Consider the following 19,744-nt stretch of genomic DNA (forward strand, 5'->3'; position numbering starts at 1 on the left):
GGAGTTTTGAGTTCCCTTTCGGAGTCTCTATTTTTTATGAACTGTGGGGAACTGAGAGAGGAGAGGGCGAGTGAAGGAGAAAATCAGACAAAACCAGAGGAGCAGGACGGAGCCACACTTCCATACACACTTGAAATTTAAAAAAAAATCCACTTGGCAGCTCTGTTACAGCAGCGCGTAGCTGCACCCTGGGGACAAACTGATAAGGTGGAAAAAAAATCCCACTCTCTTCCTCTTCTTGTGTTGCCGTGAAAACAGAAACAATCTGTCTTAGAGGTGCAATTTATCATAAGGGCAAAAACAAACAAACACACACATATATATATATATACATATAAAATGAAGGGGTCAGGCGAAAGAGGGAGAAAAAAACTCGTTGAAACAAAGAGTCGTAGACCAACCCACTGCAGCAAGTTCAGTCCTGCCCTCCTCTATTCCCACAGCACAGTCGCGTGTGGCTGTAGTGCGCTGTGATCGCAGAGCCTGCGTCCTCTCCTCCTGCCGAGGGCTCATTTCAAACTCTTACTGGATATTTCAACGTTTTTAAGGTGCGTTAAAGTTTTTATTCTCCAACTTTTTTTTTTTTAGTTTGTTTCTTTTTATTCTGCGTGCGTAAAATGTATGACTCGCTTTAAAACTCATCAGTGTAGTTCATTTTGACTTCATATCGAGTGTTGGCCAGCTCTTATTTTACGTATGGCAATTAAGGCTAGACTTAGTTGTTAAATAAATAAATGGTAAAGTAAATGAAATAAAATACAAAAAGCACAGGGTTAATTATGTTATCTATAGGACTTGTAGGTTTGGAAAGGTTAATGCATATTTACGCATGAATGGCAAATGGCTCTCTATGAGCTGGGAGCCACTTTGAAGTTTTTATGTGTAGTAGCGGTGAAAGAAAACATTAATTTAAGAAATTAAAAAGCAGAAAACTATAGCTTCTACTGCAACGAATTAAGGAAAATGATCAATTACAGCTTCCTCGTTATTTCCATTCAAGCTTAAACCATTTTCCCCGATGAATTCATTACAGCTATTTTGAAGTTGTTACAGTAAATGGTCATTTCCCGCTGGAGACTTCCTGTCCTCATTAGTCATTAATGTGATTCCAATCGAGTGTAGTCTTTTTATTATTGTTGTTGGATTTTCGAATATTGGAGTTTAAGTGATCCCCTGTTTCCTTTCCTCCGCTGTTTCACGTCTCACGTTTACTTTTTCCTCTCTTGTTTTATGCAGGTTCGCTATCATCGCCTCCTAGTGCGCGCCCCAAGCATTGAATATTTTGATTTTTGGAGGAAACTTTGTCATACCACAGGAAATCCTAAGTGATAGCATCAAAGGAAGGCTTTCCACCCTGCATATTTAAGTTCCGAAAGAAGAAACAATGCTCAGGTGGAGGACTGTATGACACCTCATCTGTGGATCTAACCTAAAATCAGAAAAGGCAAAGAAAAAAAATCTCTGGGAAACGCAACAACGTGCTGCCTGTGTTGCTGCAGCCCCATCTTTTACCCCGAGGCCTACCTCTGCAACTATGTCTGTGATGTTTAGTGAGTACCAGAACAAGACCATCATCACAGAGCACTACAGGTACGTGGGCAAGCTCGACAATGAGAAGTACCAGCAAGACGGACTCAAACCCGAGGCCATTGCGTTCCTGCTGGTCTGTCTGCTCATTGTTGCAGAAAACGCTGTGGTGCTTCTGGCCATATGGAAGAACAAGAAGTTCCACGTTCCTATGTACTACCTACTGGGCAATCTGACTCTCTCTGACCTGCTCGCAGGCTTCACCTACATGGTGAACATCATTACGTCTGGTGTCCACACATTAAACATGACACCTGTGATGTATTTCCTGCGTGAAGGTGGTGTGTTCATCATGCTGGCTGCCTCCGTCATCAGCCTGCTGGCCATTGCCATCGAGCGCCATGTCACCATGGTGAGGATGAAGCCGTACCAGGGCAATAAACAGGGGCGCATGTTCGCTCTGATTGGAGCGAGCTGGGTACTGTCTGTATTCCTGGGTGTCCTGCCAGTCCTCGGCTGGCACTGCATGGGTAAACTGGACCAGTGCTCCACAGTCCTGCCACTCTACGCCAAGAGTTACATCCTCTTCTGCATCACCATCTTCAGCGCCATCCTCATGTCCATCGTGGTCCTGTACGTCCGCATCTTCCGCATCGTCAAGGCCAACACTCAACGCCTCGCTTCGGTTCCGCACCGGAAAGGTCTCTACCGCAAGTCCCAGAAGTACATGGCCCTGCTAAAGACAGTCACCATAGTGCTGGGAGTCTTCATCGCATGCTGGCTGCCTCTCTTCATCCTCCTCTTGCTGGATTTCTCCTGCCAAAAAGGAAATTGCAAGGTGCTCCATAAGGCAGACTACTTCCTGGGCATCGCTATGATCAACTCTCTTCTTAACCCCATCATCTACACCCTGACCAGCAAGGACATGAGGAGGGCCATCATCAGGCTGCTCTGCCGACCCTGCCTCATGACAGAAGACGGGCAGGTGAAGAAAATCGGGATGCCCTTCCTGGATTGTAGCACCACTAAGACACAGACGGATGCAGCTTCACACAGGCTGGAGGGCCTGGACACAACAGTCTCCTCCGGTAACTTTACACCCTCGACGATTAAAGCCATTTATCCTAGGATATCCAGGACATGACACTGTGCCTCGCTCTTGAATTAACACTGACAGCAAGCACTCGGACTAAGAACTTTGCCTCTAGTGTGTGATTCGATTACCCCTTATGAACTAAGACGCATTATCGACTATGCAACAGAAGTTGAAGTTTTGTGTTGTGCACTCTGACATTGTTTCAGTTCTCATCTAAAGAATGTGCAACATGTTTGTGGCGATGTCCAAACAGGGAGAAAGATCTTTATAGTTAAGCATTCAGTGTAAAAATATAAACATTTATGTTCACAATTCATATAAAAGTGTGACAGTGACTAACAGAAACATCAGTGCCTTAAATAGTAGCTTTAAGTTTCATGTAGGAAAACAACAACAACAAAAACAGCATTAGTTTTTTTCTTCCTTTGACTTCTTAACAAGGCCAGTATTCTGATTGAGCACTTAGCAGTGTTTGCACGTACAGAGAAATCAAAGAGTGTGTGCAGATGTTTCACATAAATGCATTTTGATAGAGTGAAACCAAAGCACGAGATTCATCCTTATCTCTCCTCAGCCTGTGTAGCACATAATGATATGTTGTCATAAATGTGGAGCATCCACACCCAGCAAAGCTGCTGCCAAACCCATGTAATTTCTGCCATATGAGTTTCTGGTCAGTGGCAATGCTCAGTAGAGGCCCCCCCCCCCGCTTTTCCTCTGCCAACATCATACGCTCAGCGGCCTAGAGGACGTCATACGGGGGGGCTGAGCTGGGTGGTTCGCTGCTTTGGAGGTCCTTTTAACATATGTAGCAACACAAGATGAATACCTAAAAGCAATAAAAGCTGACAGCGGAGGCTTGCAGACGCCTTCTGGGTTTGACAGAGCAGTATGTGGCAGTGAGATGTTTTACTGTGGACTTCGGAGAAAGCTCGAGCTCGTTGTGTTTGATGAAATGATGTAAACTTTTTTTTTCCCCTCAGCTTTAACTGATGCAGCAGCAACAGTAGCGACTGATCACAACCCATCAGAGTGTGTGCAACCTGGTGAATTAATTCTGTAATTATTTTAATACTGTACATTAATGAGAGTAAAATATATATTTACAGTTTTTTGTATACTTTGTAAATACTTCTAACCTACTTGCGTAGTATTTTTTTGTATAATTGTCATTTAAGTTATGATGGTTTTATAAGTGCACTGAATAAAAATATGTGAACGATTTTTACATCGAGGTCTTTGTGTCTTCTAAAGTTTCACAAGAGGTCGACATCCTTCCTGTTTCTCGCTACGAAAATATCTATACTTATACCTGGCACTTCCTGACATATACAATAGGAAAACAATAAAATTACCAACTCGAGATATAAGAAAAAGTCATTAATAGACAGGTTTAAAAATGTCACCTCTCTACCACCTACTGTACATGGAGAAAAATGTGAAGTCACGCAATAAATGATGTGCTTGTAGCACTTTGTGTTTGATTTGACACATTTCTGGTACTCTGAGACGAAACAACACCGTTACTTACTAAAGCTGGTCTTAAATTATCACGCCGCTACTTAATTGATACTAAAATACCTAAACAGACCATAAGTGGAGCCTTTACCAAGTTACACAGAAGCATCGCTTAAATAATTCGGCAGAACTGAAAGCTCAAATACCTACTCAAACATCATCAAAGGAAAGCTCAAGAATACTACACTGGAACGCGGGCTTAAGTGACAAAACCCCACCTCCATGGAAACCACTTGCCAAAACCACCGAATGATGTGTGCTGAGGCAGAGGTATCGATGAAGTTGCAGAAATAAAAAAAACAAAACTGTGCGCTTAATGCTCTGTTTACCGTAAGGAAACCACATTCTGGTAGCTGTGAATTTATGTCTCCCTAAGTCTGTATATGTCATCCTGCCCACTCTAAACCAAACACCATCCTGCAAAGAAAGGGGTGACTTAGTTCTTGTAGAACAAGGCCTGAGGGTATATAACACAACCCACAGTGTCATGCGTGGGCAACCAGGATACTTTATATTTGAAAATCTTTCTCCTGCTGCAAATGCACAACTTGCTAGTTCAGCAAAGCCACATATAAATGATGCTGGGGGGATTTTAATGGCCTCGTAGTTCATGTTTTACTTTTGAAAAAGAAAAAGAAAGGCCCAACAACAGCCACTGCAGACTGGACATAGAGGGGAAAATTCAAATAAATAACTAAACTTGATATTTTTATTTGGCTGTTTAAGGTGATCAATAAAAACTAAATAGAGCTAAAATTACAGGATGAGCGTGATTGCCAAATCAAACTAGATTCTGATAATAAAATTACACTGAAAAGTGTAAAGCTATTAAATTAAATACTAAGACACCCAGTTTATAATAAATTAATTAGACTACCTTGATATGGTGACGTTAATGAAGGGGAAAAAATGAAAACCTTTATTTACTGATTTAACCTCTAAATCTTTTTTTAAATCTGTCAACAGCCTTTTCCTTTAATCTTTAAACTATACAACACTCAGTAAAGCAAAATGCCATCTCTAAAGACATTTAGAAAAGCTGTAGATGACACTCTACAGCGACATCTAGTGACCGTCAAACCACTCAGTCTCATCCCATCCTCATTACTGAAACACATTAGACTAAGGGCACCCCGACCAACATTTTAGGCACTAAACAAAAAGGCACAAATCCAAGGGTGTGACAATTTTAATTTTTAAAAACACGAGAACAGAACACGCACTTCCACAGACAAACAAAAATAACACACTCAACACCTCTGACTACTTCACATCCGTCCTTCGGCTACCACTCGGTGCTGACGAAGCCCCAAAGCTGGTCGCTTACATCAATGCGAGAGCGCGAGGTGGTGTCGATGTTGATGGGGGTTGCCAGGTCTGCACCATAGTGCACTGCAATGTAAGGAAAGAAGCTGATGGTCTGAAGCCACATCAACACCAAACTTCAAGTAGAGAGAAGATGGTACACTAAAAATGAGAAAACATGACTGTACCTCCTTTTAAAATGTTCGCCGGGGTGTCATATTCCCACTTGATCTTGGTTATTAGGTAGTAGACCTGAGCCACGTATCTATTAAAAAAAAAAGAAAAAAAAGAGAAAAGAAACAAGAATAAACAGAATTCACAAACAGTCAGTGCTTCAGATCATCTCTGATTACATGCCTGCACAGTGCAGCGTTTAAAGCTCTTTACAGACATGTGATAGACATGTAGACAGACATGTTGCCTTTTCTATTTTAACAGGAAGTACCATAAAAGGGTTAGAATATAAAAACAAAAGGAAGTACCGATACCATAAAAAAAAAAACAACAACAATTAATTGATTAAAAAAAAAAAAAAAAAAAAAAAATCAAGATCTGGCCATAGTGGTAATTATTCAAACTCACAACATTTTTTTAAAAAGCATATAAAAAGTGAAATACTCGAGGTGGGAATAATCAGATACAATAATATTGAGATTTTTAACATTCTGGATCTGCTGATTATTGCAGTACCTTACATTGTGATTTAGCACCTTTTTCAACTGCAAATGATGTCCTCAAAGTTAAACTTTGTCAGTTTTATCCAATGCGATAAAACTGAAGTTCTCTCACTTCAGTTATTTTTTGCTGAAAGATGATATTATCAAACATACCAACACTGACACTCAAACCTGCCATTAGACAGCATCAGTCTGCAATCAGTCTGATACTGAATGGAGTCAAGCTGGCAATTACATGCAATCTATTTCTGATAATACACCAATTAATTGTAATATAACTTCAAAAATCACTGTTGCTGTCTACATAGACAAATTCACATTTAACAAAAATTGATATTTAATTATTGCAGTGAGCAATCTGTATTTAGAAATCAGATAGTTATCCGCAAACCTTCAACAATCTCTCTGAGTGACTGCAGTCAGTCCAAGTCAGAGTGCAACTGTTTGGAGAAAGGTTGCCCCCTATCAGGTGAACCGCGCAATTGCAACTCAGTCACCACAAGTTGCAGAATGCGAAAAAAAATCAATAGGAAGTCACCGACATAGACGTAAGAACACTGCTGTTGTGTGACTCAGCCATTAGATTGCTCTGAAATAGGAGGTAGCTTTGCCCAGCTAAGTGTAACCAGTGTTGATTTAATGCAAGTTTGCTCAGCCAACATTATACCAGGTGGTGCATGAGATGAGCCCTCTTATTTGTCATACTCCCAGACTATTTTAATTTATTATTTATTAAAATGTTCTTTGTAAAGCCTTAATTCAATAGCTGATATAAGTATATTCAAACTTTGATCATTCATATCCAGTATGCATAATAAGAAATGCTGTTTACTCCAGAGCTGTCAAAAGCCCGGGCAACATTAAAAGGCAACCGTTTGGAGAAGCATAGCAGTTACAAAAACAGCCAACTGGAAGTGCAGGTTTGCAGCAAATTCAGAGGAAAGATTTCCACAAACACCCACAGGCAACAAACTCACTTCCTCTTCCATTTAACTTTATCAAAACTTTGATTATTGTCATAACTGATTATTTGTTAATCCTGACTGTCAAGATGTGTCTTCATTGCATTAAATATTTGACAGTAAAGTGATTTTTTTAAAATCACCTTTAATGGTTGAATATTGTAATGCTAAATAAAAAGGTAAACATAAATTATTTTTGCAGAGGTCTGTGCACATCTCTGACAACCACAGGCATGCCTGCTGCTTTTTTTCTTCTCTCTGTGATATTTATAGGGCAATGCTGATGCTAGAATGCAACAACAAAACAAAAAAAAACCCTGATGTTCACACTTTGCTCCATGTGCAGCCTGTTAGGCATGCACAGCACAGTGAGATTGTGACATAAAGCTGGTGTGTCAGGCAAGATGAATTTTATGATCATGTTTTTGCTGTTTGGGGTGATCTCTGCTCGTGAAAAACAATGATTTACTTAGCTACCTCAGCAACTAAGGTCAAAGAAACACATGCTCACAGTTGTAATCTCATGCTTGCTTATGCATTAATGTGACTTTTTTTGGAATGACTGCATAACTGAACCACCACTACCATCCATCTCTGCAAGTCAAACACACATTAAAAAGTGAACTTTCCAGACCATGAGAACCATTTCTGAGAATTCGATAACTTAAACATGACTTTTTAAGAACCATCTCACATCCACCCTGATAAAAAAGTTGAAAGAATTTAAAGAAAAATCCCAGAATTAAAAAATATCCAGATTGTCTTCACTGTTCACACTGAATGGTGTTGTAACATATAAAGTTGAGAGCATCTGCACTCTTACTGTTGATGCACAACTGCACACACATATATATTCTTAGACTTGTCTAAATCTTATTTGAGATGAAACCCTTCTTTAACTAACTGTACCACACTCACACTGCTGAAGGGATGACCTCGGTGGTGTCTTCTTCGACTTCACTCTGAAGAATCTCGAGCTCATTTTCAGCGTTTCTCAGACTTTCCAACTCTTTTTGAAGAAACCTGGAGGAGGGTTCAGGAAGATAACAAATAAAATGGACTTGTTTTATAGCCGTTTTTCTTCATGACAAACACACCTACAAAAAAGGATACTGTAATTCTGAGTCAGTGATCTGGCTCTTCGCTGTGCACTGCCTCAGCTGCTCCTCCAAGCTCTCCAGCTCCTTCTCCCTTCGCATCTTCTCCTGTTCCATGTCCAACAGCCTCTGACCTGCATTCTCTTCAATCTGAGCCAAATCTGAGGATGGAGGAGAGCGACACACAGAGGGAATACAATGAAGTTTTTCTGACACAGACAGTTTACACGAGTGCCACAAAATTTCACAGCCTTCCCTTTGGATTCATGTGCCCATGAAAATGCACACGATGGTGTAAAAGGAACAAACGGGCTGTTTGCTTACCTTTTAAAATCTGTGTGACAATCTTCGCTGTTTCTGTGTGTTGATCAAAAAGAGCCTGATGCTCATCTTTCAGCCCTTTCAGTTTGTCAGGCTGACTGCTGTTGATGAATCCCACCAAAGCCTCCCCAGTCTCCTCCAAGTCTTGAAATTTATGACCTTGAGCCATAGTGGGCAGCTAGAAAGCACAGAAGATACTAGATTAAAGTGAAAACATGTCGGCTAATGCTGTGAAAGAGTTTATGAAGACTCATTAAGCTTCAGGGGTAAACATGCAACCGTGAGAAACACCCAGATGAGTTAGTCTGACTGTGTAATAACACAAAGTAAAGTTTGAGTATCTTGATAATTCCGTTTAACAAGGGGAGGAGATTATTTTCGCTCTTGGACATACGTTCCTGTTACAAACTGTACGTTAAAAAGTTTAGAAAACATTACTTTCCATTTTAAGCGCTATAGGTGAAATTTTAAGGCCCATAAAGACTTGTTTACGTTTACGAATCAAAGCTTCCTTTGAACGGTAGTTGCGTATCAAGCTAGCATGCTCTAAAAATGCTAACAAACACAGTACGAGTGCCCAACAATATCCTCCAGGGTATGTCAATCAAGTAACAACAGGGCTATGGAAGGAAGAAGCATGTTTTGAGGTCAAATTAGAACAGTAAACATACCGACTAGCACTCCTCCAGGATTCAAATTCATCCGCTGAGCGCGCCGCTTCTTTTCTTCTTCGTTGGTAGTAGCCTGACTTTCAGACCGGCCTTAAGCTCATACCGCCCCCTAATGTACACCAGTCAAATGACAAAACATGTGAGGACTACTTGACTTTACAGAAATTCCTGTTGTAATTTTACTTTAAATTTCCCACTTTAAGTGATTTTAACACGCTGGTTAATCATTTAACATTGCAGATGTCGACCTCTTAAAACAGCTTTGCATGAGGAATTGAATAAGGTACAAGTTTTGTGTATTGATACACTTTCAACCCTGTTCCCCCTTGTTATTTTTCCAACTATAGTTGGAAATGTTTTTTTCCCCAACCACTCGCTTTTGAAACTGGCCAAAACAAAAGATACAACCCACTCAATACAGCAAATTGATTTTGCAGTTATAAGACAGGCCAACCAACAGGCTGTTTTGAGCCCAGAGCTATGATGCACTTCTAAGAGCCCCCGTGGATGACATTTAAAACAAACCACAATGCCATTGGGGTTTCAGAAATTAGCAAGTCATGCAGGTTCTCAGGGATCCAGTACATCAATGAGCTGCTGCCAGATCTGAGTCATAAATGCCTGACATACAAAAACCACCCACACCTAAACATAAGCGGGCACAAATGACTCCAACCAATGCAAGATTAACAAGATTACACAACAGAACTGGAGCTTCAGGTTTTCATAGCTACCATTTAATACACATTTTATTTACATTATACAGTCAAAAGGGTCAATGTGAAGTAGTGAAACATTTGGAAAATTTGCCATTTTTCTCCGTGCTGTATTTCACACCATGATTATGAAGGATTGTATCTGAAACAGTGGCAGAGCTGTCACTCTTTTTTCTGCTTCTCCTTCTTCTCCTGAGCTTTTCGTTTTTGTCTGCCGAGCTGTCTGAAGTACAGTCTCTTGGGGTTCAGGCCATAGGCCTTCAGTCTCTGCCTACTGAACTCCCGGCCGCCTATCTTCACCCCGATTCTTCCTGAGAGGATACGGCCACCTGAATGCTTGTGCTTCTTCTTAGACCATTTCGGTCTCTCAGTCCCACTTTTCACTTCTTTTGGTTTAGCTGCTGCCACCGCCTCCTCTGTAATCTGGGGTTCTCCTTTATGTTTCTTCTTCTTGGGAATCAGAATCTCCTCCTCGTCCTCAATGGCATCCCCGGCCTCCTGAAGAGCCTGAACAAGAGTCTGTTCTGTAGAGTCCACAGGGGGGACTGCACTACCATCCTCTGCTTCTGTGTTTTGCTTCTCAGCGTTCTTCAGACGATCTCTTCGCTTCTTGCCCACCTTTGTCTTGGCCTCAATCACATCTTCATCGCCTCTGTAGGGTAAATTAACATAGTCACATATTGATAAAATGATTGGAACACATTCATTAATACAGTAGATCAATATGTTACTCACTCCAGATACACAGAGTTAAGGATTTCTCTCTTCTTCCTGTCATTCTGAGCCTTGATTTTATAGTTCTTCAGATCGCTCAGCTCTTCCTTTTCAGACCTGTCAAAACAAAGAAGAAAAGTTGAACAAAAGACATCAGATAAAGGGACAAAACGCTTAAAAGACAGAACCAGCGTACCTGAACATGCACGTCTTCCTCAGAGAGCACCAGCGGTTCAGCTCCTTGTCATTAGCCTTTATAATCTGCGGAGAGGAAGCAGCCTCATTAGTTCAAATCAATTTTTGGATAATTTTGCATTTGCTGCCACTTCATCAAATCACTGTGTGGTCTGCTCAGAGAGAAGATTAAGCTGAGATCATTCCCTGGTCAGAGCTCTCCCCAGAAGGAAGCAATACCAGATCAATCTAGCCAAGGCTCATCACCGCAGAACAATTCACCTACAGCCTAAACACCGTCTCCCGCACATGCTCTGCAGCTTTGAACTCTTCTATATGCTGGTGCATGTGGGAACAGAACAGAGTTGGGTGTCATGTGCCCGGACTCATGCATGGCCAGATCAAATAATGAGAGCAAATGAGATTATCCACAACCTAATGTGCACTACATGGCTACTGCAACACATCCATGGCATTAAGAGCCAATATGGAGGCTACAAGAAGACTGAAACACTGAGGACACAGCTAAGTGAGCTGACTTCAGCTTAATGTGGTAATCATCATTAACCTGCCACTGTGCAAAAATGAAAAGCCTGCAAGTGCAACCTCTCTCACCTCATCTGTGGTCAGGCCAAAGTCATTGGGCACCACCTGCCTGTAGCGAAACCTGCACGGGAGGTCATCGATGATGTCCTCGTAGTCCAGCTTGTAGTACTCGTCCAAGTACTGCTCGAAGCTCTTCTCCTCTGAAACGACAGCGCTCCATTAGACAACCTCCACGCTGTGTTAGAGAGCACGTGCGAGCTTTAACGGCACTTACGAGGATCAAACACAGGTTTGTTCTTGGTGATGACCTCTGCAAAGTGAGACTTCTTTTTTTTCTTGCCCATTTGAGGCAGATCCTCCTTCTTCATCATCTTCCTCTCCTTTTTCTTCTTCTTCTTGGAAACTGTTTGCTGACTGGGGTCATAGTCTGCATCCATCTGCAGAAACAGGTTTAAACAAAGATCTTTTAGTGAGAGAGACTGTTGATCAGGACAATCAGCATCAGACAACTGATCAGTAAGGAGCATAAGCTCACATTAAAGTCTTGATCCTCGCAGTAGGGTTCAGCAGCACTGTACTCCTCTCCATCATACTCCTCGCCGTAGTCCTCCTCGCGTTCCTCTCCGGTCCAAGTGTCCCAGTTCCAGTGCTCTGTCACACACAGGAGGTTGTGTTCAGACATTTATGCAAAAAATAAACTGAGCGCCACAATCACATCAACTTTCTACTCATGACTCAGTGCAACCCACAAATGTGTATTTAGCACATGTTAGCTTCAATCTGATTAAAACTGGCTTCTCAGTTAGCTCACCCTCCAGCTCATCATCGTCCTCAAACTGAGGCTTCTCATCCTCCTCCTCTCCGTAGTATTCATCGCCAAAGAATTTCTGCAAACACAAACTGCCGGTGAAGTTAAACAAGACTTTCAGTTCCTCCTTCGACCTCCTGGTTTAAATGCTGAAGCAGAGAAATCTGAAAAAAGGCAACGCAGCTGTGTGAACCGCAGGAGGCCGGCCATCGTTAAGGTCAACGCCGACAGCTGTTGCTTTGCTGCTCCTGCTCTGGATGTGAAGCTTTATCCATATTACAATCATAGCAGGTAGCTTGTTTACGCCACTCTCCCCCCCCCTTTCTCTCTCTACGACTGAAAAAAAAATACATTTTCCATAAATGAGTCCAAATTTTGGGTTATAATCCTTCTGTTTAAACTCTCAAGTTTCAGATCAACCCTAACAAGGTTTCAGAAATTTCTTCCCCAAAAAAGATTTTTTTTCAAATGTTATATGACATCAAGTTGTTTCATTGTTATCTTGTTACTTATCACTGGAATATAAAACCAGAAGTCCTCTAAATGTGGGTAGCAGTAAATTTTCATACTTTCCTTTGTGATCCACGATCATACAGGGAGTGCAGAATTATTAGGCAAATGAGTATTTTGTCCACATCATCCTCTTCATGCATGTTGTCTTACTCCAAGCTGTATAGGCTCGAAAGCCTACTACCAATTAAGCATATTAGGTGATGTGCATCTCTGTAATGAGAAGGGGTGTGGTCTAATGACATCAACACCCTATATCAGGTGTGCATAATTATTAGGCAACGTCCTTTCCTTTGGCAAAATGGGTCAAAAGAAGGACTTGACAGGCTCAGAAAAGTCAAAAATAGTGAGATATCTTGCAGAGGGATGCAGCAGTCTCAAAATTGCAAAGCTTCTGAAGCGTGATCATCGAACAATCAAGCGTTTCATTCAAAATAGTCAACAGGGTCGCAAGAAGCGTGTGGAAAAACCAAGGCGCAAAATAACTGCCCATGAACTGAGAAAAGTCAAGCGTGCAGCTGCCAAGATGCCACTTGCCACCAGTTTGGCCATATTTCAGAGCTGCAACATCACTGGAGAGCCCAAAAGCACAAGGTGTGCAATACTCAGAGACATGGCCAAGGTAAGAAAGGCTGAAAGAAGACCACCACTGAACAAGACACACAAGCTGAAACGTCAAGACTGGGCCAAGAAATATCTCAAGACTGGTTTTTCTAAGGTTTTATGGACTGATGAAATGAGAGTGAGTCTTGATGGGCCAGATGGATGGGCCCGTGGCTGGATTGGTAAAGGGCAGAGAGCTCCAGTCGACTCAGACGCCAGCAAGGTGGAGGTGGAGTACTGGTTTGGGCTGGTATCATCAAAGATGAGCTTGTGGGGCCTTTTCGGGTTGAGGATGGAGTCAAGCTCAACTCCCAGTCCTACTGCCAGTTTCTGGAAGACACCTTCTTCAAGCAGTGGTACAGGAAGAAGTCTGCATCCTTCAAGAAAAACATGATTTTCATGCAGGACAATGCTCCATCACACGCGTCCAAGTACTCCACAGCGTGGCTGGCAAGAAAGGGTATAAAAGAAGAAAAACTAATGACATGGCCATCCTTGTTCACCTGATCTGAACCCCATTGAGAACCTGTGGCCCATCATCAAATGTGAGATTTACAAGGAGGGAAAACAGTACACCTCTCTGAACAGTGTCTGGGAGGCTGTGGTTGCTGCTGCATGCAATGTTGATGGTGAACAGATCAAAACACTGACAGAATCCATGGATGGCAGGCTTTTGAGTGTCCTTGCAAAGAAACATGGCTATATTGGTCGCTGATTTGTTTTTGTTTTGTTTTTGAATGGCAGAAATGTATATTTGTGAATGTGGAGATGTTATATTGGTGTCACTGGTAAAAATAAATAATTGAAATGGGTATATATTTGTTTTTTGTTAAGTTGCCTAATAATTATGCACAGTAATAGTCACCTGCACACACAGATATCCCCCTAAAATAGCTAAAACTAAGAACAAACTAAAAACTACTTCCACAAACATTCAGCTTTGATATTAATGAGGGTTTTTTTTGGGTTCATTGAGAACATGGTTGTTGTTCAATAATAAAATTATTCCTCAAAAATACAACTTGCCTAATAATTCTGCACTCCCTGTATGCCACTGATCGTTTGGCTCCTCCCAACAGAGTATATGTGGGTTTTATCTCCTCAGTGTGTGTTTGTGTGTGTAGCAGGATTTATGGTCCCGCAAATGTGTCTTCCTTACATCAAGTCCTGGTAAGTTTTACAGCAGATTCTAATAATTTCTTCTCAAGTCACCGTATGCCTTGGCACGTCCGTACCTCTCTGAAGGTTTAACCCTGCACGCTCGCACTAGATCAGTGTGTTGTACTGAGCAAATGCTCCCAGCTGTCCCTACATCCAGATTAAAACACAGGTGAATTTGCCCTCTCAAACACCAAACATTAAAAACTGACATAAAATAATTTTTTAAAATTCTTTTGCTTTATAAAAAATAAGCTAAATTCTGGCATGTTTATTTTTTGTTATTTTACATGTTTGGTTTTTTTTGTTGATTAACGTGTTCTATCCTAATGCTTTATCATTGCAGTGTGCAGCACCTTATTTTAGCTTTAGCAGCTAATACCATTCACTCTATGACTACATCGTGGTAAAACGTTATGCGTATAAAAAGCAGCATCCTCACCAAATAAATACGAACAATTGTTGTTGTTCACTGGTGTAAAGCCTGAAGTTTGTTTGGATGATTAGCTTATGTACTTGTACAGGACAAAGGTTAAATCTAACCTTTTTTTTTTAGCCAGTTGTCATGATAAAAGCTAAAAAGCCTGGGATTACAGAGAACCACACCTTGGACTATCTGCATGTGCCACAGTAAACTCCACAGAGACTCTCAGTTTTCATACACACACCATGGCAGCAGATGGCCCCGCCCCTCCCTGAGCCTGGTTCTGCCAGATGTTTCTTCCTGTTAAAAGGGAGTTTTTCTTCCCCACTGTCAACAAGTGCTTGCTCATATGAGATCATCTGATTGTCGGGGTTTTGTCTGTATTACTGCATTGCTAGCTTTACCTAACAATATAAAGAACCTTCAGACAGCTATTGTTGTGATATTTGGGGATATATAAATAAAGTGTGTGTGTGTGTGTGTGTGTGTGTGTGTGTGTGTGTGTGTGTGTGTGTGTGTGTGTGTGTGTGTACACTGACCTGCATGAGCTGGTCGTGCTGTTTTGGATCGAAGTCTCCGTCGAGGTCGGCTTGATCGAAAGCGAGCTGCTCGTTCCCCGTCAGCTCCTGGAGCTTCTTCAGCTTCTCCATAATCTCTTTCCTCTTCAGGTTCTTCAACTGCTTCAGCTGCTCCTGCTTCTGTTCTTTCTCCTGAAGTAATTTTTAGGAAAGGGGTCAAATATTAACAAACGAATAAAGGATCAACTTGGATTCCTGTGGGTTTTTTTTCCTTCCTTCTCCTACATGATCCACACCTTTTGCTTCCTTTCTTTAATTTCCTCCCTTTTGCGTTTCCTGCGGTCGTCCTTGGTGCGCACAGAGGTGGCGATGTTTCGGGGGTAGGTCTTGACCTCTTGAGAATCGGGCTCTTCAAAGCGGAAGTTGTAGCTCCTCTCAAAGTTCTCCTGGCGCTCTAAGAAAGTCTCCCCCTCCTCCTCTGAATCCTCCACGTCATCCTGGACCACCTCATCGTAGGTTGGGATCCTGCATGTGGCCCAATAAGTCATTGTTAAAGCTGGCAGTGTTTCTTCACTTCACGAGTAAGTCATAAACCAACTGGTCCTCCACATACCGTTCATCATCATCATCATCGTCATCTAGGTAGCCCTTGTTTAGCACGTAATCCCTCAGGAAACGCTCCTTTTCATCCAGCTCTGGGTCATTCCAGTAGTCTTTTAAATATTTCTATATCAACACAAACCATTTATAACCAGTCAGTTAAACACAAACATCTTTCTCAACCAAAATGTAACTTCCTGAAGTCTCTCCAGCCTTTTTTTACACACACTCACCATGTCCTTCACCTCCTCTGCACCCTCGAGTTCTCCCTGGCCTTTCAGCCACTCCACATAATCTGCCTCTTCTTTATCCTACGAGCATCCACAGATAAGTTTAACCTGACCTGAAAATCATCTGTAAATGACGCCAATTTAAAGATGAAGAGCACCAGGTATCAGCTTCTGACCTTCTCCTCCTGTGTTTTGATCCTCTTGGTCAGCAGCTGGGATGCTCTGTCTGCTTCACCAGCTTCATCATCGTCATCGCTGTCCTGGATGAACTTCCGGAAGCTGCAGAGAGAGATTTCGACTTCAGTAAGAAGCCTTTGAGTGCGAGAGCAGGACAGCACGAGGTGTCTCTTAACTTACCTTTCCTTCAGCTCCTTCTGCTCCTGCATGTAGCTGGGAGAGGCGGCTCTCTTTGAAGGAAAACAGAGGTGATGAATGAAAGCATCAGTTTGTTCATTCCTAAGGAGACATATTAGTGAAGAACTTTGCCTACCTCTTTTCTCTTGACAGCCTCCTCATCATCGCTGTCATCGTCATCATCTTCATATTTGCTGCAAAACAAGAACAAGACGTGTTACAGGCAGAGAATTAAACAGGAAACACATGAAGGAGGAAAACACCAAATGCTTCCTGACCCACTAAGCAGCAAATCAGGGACTAGCTTTCTTTGGCATCTTACAAGATCTGTGTAATTAATTATAAATACACTTGCTGGCCAATACATTAGGCACACCTGTTCAACAACTAATCACGCAATCACATGGCAGGAAGTCAGTGCACTTAGACATATGGACCATAGTCAAGACAACCTGCTGAAGCTCAAACGAAGCATCAGAATCAGGGAAGATTGTAATTCAAGTGACTCTGAAGATGTGAAAGTTTCTTCAACATGACAATGAATTCGCTGCGCTCAGATGGCTTCCATTCATAGGATCTCAATCCAATGGAGCATGTTTGGGATGTGGTGTTTCACTTCATGGATGTGGGGCTAACCAATCTGAACCAAATGTTTAATGCTGTCATGTCAGTATGAACCAAAACCTCTGATGATTGTTTTCAGCACCTTGTTGAATTGATGCTACAAAGAATTAAGGCAGTCCAGAAGGCAAACAAGGGTGAAAGCAGGTAATAGCATGGTGTAACTAATTAAGTGAGTGTATGATTGTATATAAGTGTATATTGCATCCCTACCATGTCATTTTGTGACACTTCCCAACCAGAACACCTCAACCTTTTCAGCATTAAGTAAAATATTTTTCATATCAGACACCATATCCATCAATACCCATATTAATGTGTCAATATCAGACAGTAATAGCGGCTTACCAGCACATTAGTCAGGCTCTAATTTGGTACTACCTGTATATCCCTGATTGATGTAGTCTCACGCTATTTGATGCAGTTAAACAGATTTTCACTCACCCTTCCCTTTCCAGGATGACTTTTCTTTCATAGTCTTTAAGATACATGGGCTTTACTGCTTTCTCCTTCGAGGTGGAAGGTTTTGCATCACTGCTGGATGCGCCTGAAAGCAACAGGTAAGTCACTTCACTGCATGAAGATTATTACTAACCATCACAACAACGCTAATGTCAATACCCAACAATCACCTTCTGAGTAGAACTTAGCATCTCTCTCATAGATCTTTGGGTCCTTCTTCTTCAGCAGCGACAGAGTCCTATAAAAATCCCTCTCAACACCAGGGTCCAGCTCCTGAAGGTGAGAAAATCACACACACACAGTTATGTATACAAGCACCTCATTGATAAGGAGTGGAAGCAAAAGAAAAGTTAGAGATGCTAACTGACCACTTCACTGTCATCGGAGCTGGACTCTGAACACCCCGAGTCACTCTCATCTGCTCGGTCTCCGTAGCGATCCTTCACTGCACAAACACAGCGTGAACGCAGAGATTATAATAGCGACTTTCACATTTCCCTGGAGAAAACAACTACTTTTAAAGCTAGCAATACTTCCCCACGTTGGGATGCTAACACGCTGCTTAGCTAGTGACACACTTACGTCTCTGCAGCTCTTCTTTCTGTCGATACTTCTCATATTTCTGCGCGAACTGAGAATTAATCTTCAGCTCCGACTTGCCCGACATGTTTTCACAGAAAAAAGGCCCCTGTAGTTTAAATCTCACAAGTAAACACAGCCAAGAGAAGTAATCCAGGTCGCTCACAGAAGCATGGTAACGCTGGAACACGTGGTTTCCGGTGTACGATTCGTGCGTTACGTCGATTGGCCGGCAGGGAGCGCGCGACTACCAGTTTGATGAGTTGAAGCCCAAAATCCTCGCGTTTCCTGTAACTGTAACGCCAAGTATCATGAGTTTGTGAGAAATCTACGTCATCAGCGTGACTTTTTTTCTGTCCTGAAAAATCTGAATAAATTGCACAATAAATTTAAATGACCATTTTCACTGCCAGTGCTTCTTTTTTTGTTATTTTAAATTGTAACAAAGTTTCGTATATGAAGCAACAAATTACACTCATTTACAAATGTTTACCCCCTTAAAAGATCTTTGCACGAACTAGTTGAATTAATTTAATTTTATCCATATTTGTACATTATGTCAGCCAGGGGCGATTCTAGGATCAGAGTTTTGGGGGTGCTGAGCACCCAGAGAGCTGCCCAGCCAGGCAAGATAAACTTCACTCGTCACGATGAGACTTCTTCCCTGTCTCTGTCAGTCCCTGCATCCTCCCTGTCGTCATCGTCTGTTGTCTTCTTCTCCGTTATCAGTCATCATAATTTTACCATCTCTGTGCAAGTCTGCAAATTTCTTGATCATAAATCATAAGATTCTTAAATTCATCAAGTCTCTCTGTGCCTGGGTCCTCGTCACAAAACATGACATCACTGTTTTGTACATTTTAACACAATTTAATCCCCACATTTGTGAAAGAAAAGCAAAACACTTTTTTTAAAGTCTGTAACAAAACCATCAAATCTGATAAAGTTTATTTAAATGCTGCAAACGAAGAATGGATTGGAATAAAAAAAATACATATCCTAACCTTAATTACTGCAGGAGAATAATGAATGATGCTCATAGTGAGTAAGAAGTAAACTGAGTGCATTTTTTGTCAGAGATTCATTTTGAATGTGTAATACAATACACTCAATATACAAAAAATACACAAAATACACTCCAAAAATAGAGTCCTTGAAATGTACAAATGTACAAAATATTGATAAAAAAATATAAAAATGGAGGCAACTTTGCCTATGGTACAATGTATGAAAAAATCTTTACTGCAGATACTACTACGGCTCTGCAGATTTTTCTTTTATTTTAACCTATGTGGCCTCACCTTGAGGTTGGCAAATCTGTCTATCACTTTTTGGTGATCAACTCTCTCAAGCAGTTTAACAGTTTCTGTTGTGCCTGTCACTATTCCCTGTTTCTTCCTGACCTTGTACTTTCTCCTCACGTTCCCTCTTTCCTCTCTCCCTCTTTGGACTGACAATCATACACAAATAGATTGTATTCAATTAGACGAAAAATTACATTAATATGAAAAAAAAATATTATTAAGATCACTAATAAAAAAAAGTCCTCTCTC

At 41.4% G+C, this 19,744-nt stretch overlaps 3 protein-coding genes and 1 non-coding gene across 4 annotated transcripts; 1 reads left to right on the forward strand and 3 right to left on the reverse strand.

The window, feature by feature from the left end:
• The first annotated feature begins 408 nt into the window (after positions 1 to 408).
• Positions 409 to 3,851, forward strand: s1pr5a (sphingosine-1-phosphate receptor 5a). The gene is made up of 2 exons (XM_040045806.1): positions 409 to 548; positions 1,237 to 3,851. The coding sequence occupies exon 2, from the start codon at positions 1,535 to 1,537 to the stop codon at positions 2,669 to 2,671; it is 1,137 nt and encodes a 378-aa protein (XP_039901740.1). The 5' UTR covers positions 409 to 548; positions 1,237 to 1,534; the 3' UTR covers positions 2,672 to 3,851.
• Positions 3,852 to 5,312: 1,461 nt separating this feature from the next.
• spc24 (SPC24 component of NDC80 kinetochore complex) lies at positions 5,313 to 9,305 on the reverse strand. The gene is made up of 6 exons (XM_040045824.1): positions 9,175 to 9,305; positions 8,507 to 8,681; positions 8,199 to 8,343; positions 8,004 to 8,108; positions 5,635 to 5,711; positions 5,313 to 5,533 (listed from the first exon to the last, which is right to left on the reverse strand). The coding sequence occupies exons 2-6, from the start codon at positions 8,670 to 8,672 to the stop codon at positions 5,427 to 5,429; spliced, it is 600 nt and encodes a 199-aa protein (XP_039901758.1). The 5' UTR covers positions 8,673 to 8,681; positions 9,175 to 9,305; the 3' UTR covers positions 5,313 to 5,426.
• A 584-nt stretch (positions 9,306 to 9,889) lies between these two features.
• Positions 9,890 to 18,437, reverse strand: kri1 (KRI1 homolog). Its single transcript, XM_040045779.1, has 18 exons — positions 18,195 to 18,437; positions 17,981 to 18,057; positions 17,783 to 17,885; positions 17,595 to 17,697; positions 16,666 to 16,723; positions 16,533 to 16,582; positions 16,352 to 16,454; positions 16,179 to 16,256; positions 15,959 to 16,071; positions 15,642 to 15,870; positions 15,367 to 15,537; positions 12,136 to 12,211; positions 11,860 to 11,975; positions 11,599 to 11,761; positions 11,394 to 11,524; positions 10,801 to 10,865; positions 10,626 to 10,721; positions 9,890 to 10,542 (listed from the first exon to the last, which is right to left on the reverse strand). The coding sequence occupies exons 1-18, from the start codon at positions 18,277 to 18,279 to the stop codon at positions 10,053 to 10,055; spliced, it is 2,307 nt and encodes a 768-aa protein (XP_039901713.1). The 5' UTR covers positions 18,280 to 18,437; the 3' UTR covers positions 9,890 to 10,052.
• Positions 10,952 to 11,050, reverse strand: LOC120742608. Its single transcript, XR_005697898.1, has one exon. It is a non-coding gene; the product is annotated as a Z30 small nucleolar RNA (small nucleolar RNA).
• Positions 18,438 to 19,744: the final 1,307 nt, after the last annotated feature.

This window comes from Simochromis diagramma, unplaced genomic scaffold, assembly GCF_900408965.1.
Source record: "Simochromis diagramma unplaced genomic scaffold, fSimDia1.1 OVJJ01000150.1, whole genome shotgun sequence".
In the NCBI taxonomy this organism is placed as follows: Eukaryota; Metazoa; Chordata; class Actinopteri; order Cichliformes; family Cichlidae; genus Simochromis; species Simochromis diagramma.

Excerpts from the sequence above, each read along its gene's own strand:
- s1pr5a (XM_040045806.1), top strand. The coding sequence starts at position 1,535 with ATGTCTGTGATGTTTAGTGAGTACCAGAACAAGACCATCATCACAGAG.
- spc24 (XM_040045824.1), bottom strand. The coding sequence starts at position 8,672 with ATGGCTCAAGGTCATAAATTTCAAGACTTGGAGGAGACTGGGGAGGCT. Across the intron at positions 8,344-8,506 it reads TGTCACACAGATTTTAAAAG|ATTTGGCTCAGATTGAAGAG; the intron begins GTAAGCAAACAG and ends CTCCATCCTCAG. Across the intron at positions 5,534-5,634 it reads GGCGAACATTTTAAAAGGAG|TGCACTATGGTGCAGACCTG; the intron begins GTACAGTCATGT and ends CTTACATTGCAG.
- kri1 (XM_040045779.1), bottom strand. The coding sequence starts at position 18,279 with ATGTCGGGCAAGTCGGAGCTGAAGATTAATTCTCAGTTCGCGCAGAAA. Across the intron at positions 18,058-18,194 it reads GAAAGAAGAGCTGCAGAGAC|TGAAGGATCGCTACGGAGAC; the intron begins GTAAGTGTGTCA and ends GTGTTTGTGCAG. Across the intron at positions 10,866-11,393 it reads TTGGCCTGACCACAGATGAG|ATTATAAAGGCTAATGACAA; the intron begins GTGAGAGAGGTT and ends TCCTCTCCGCAG.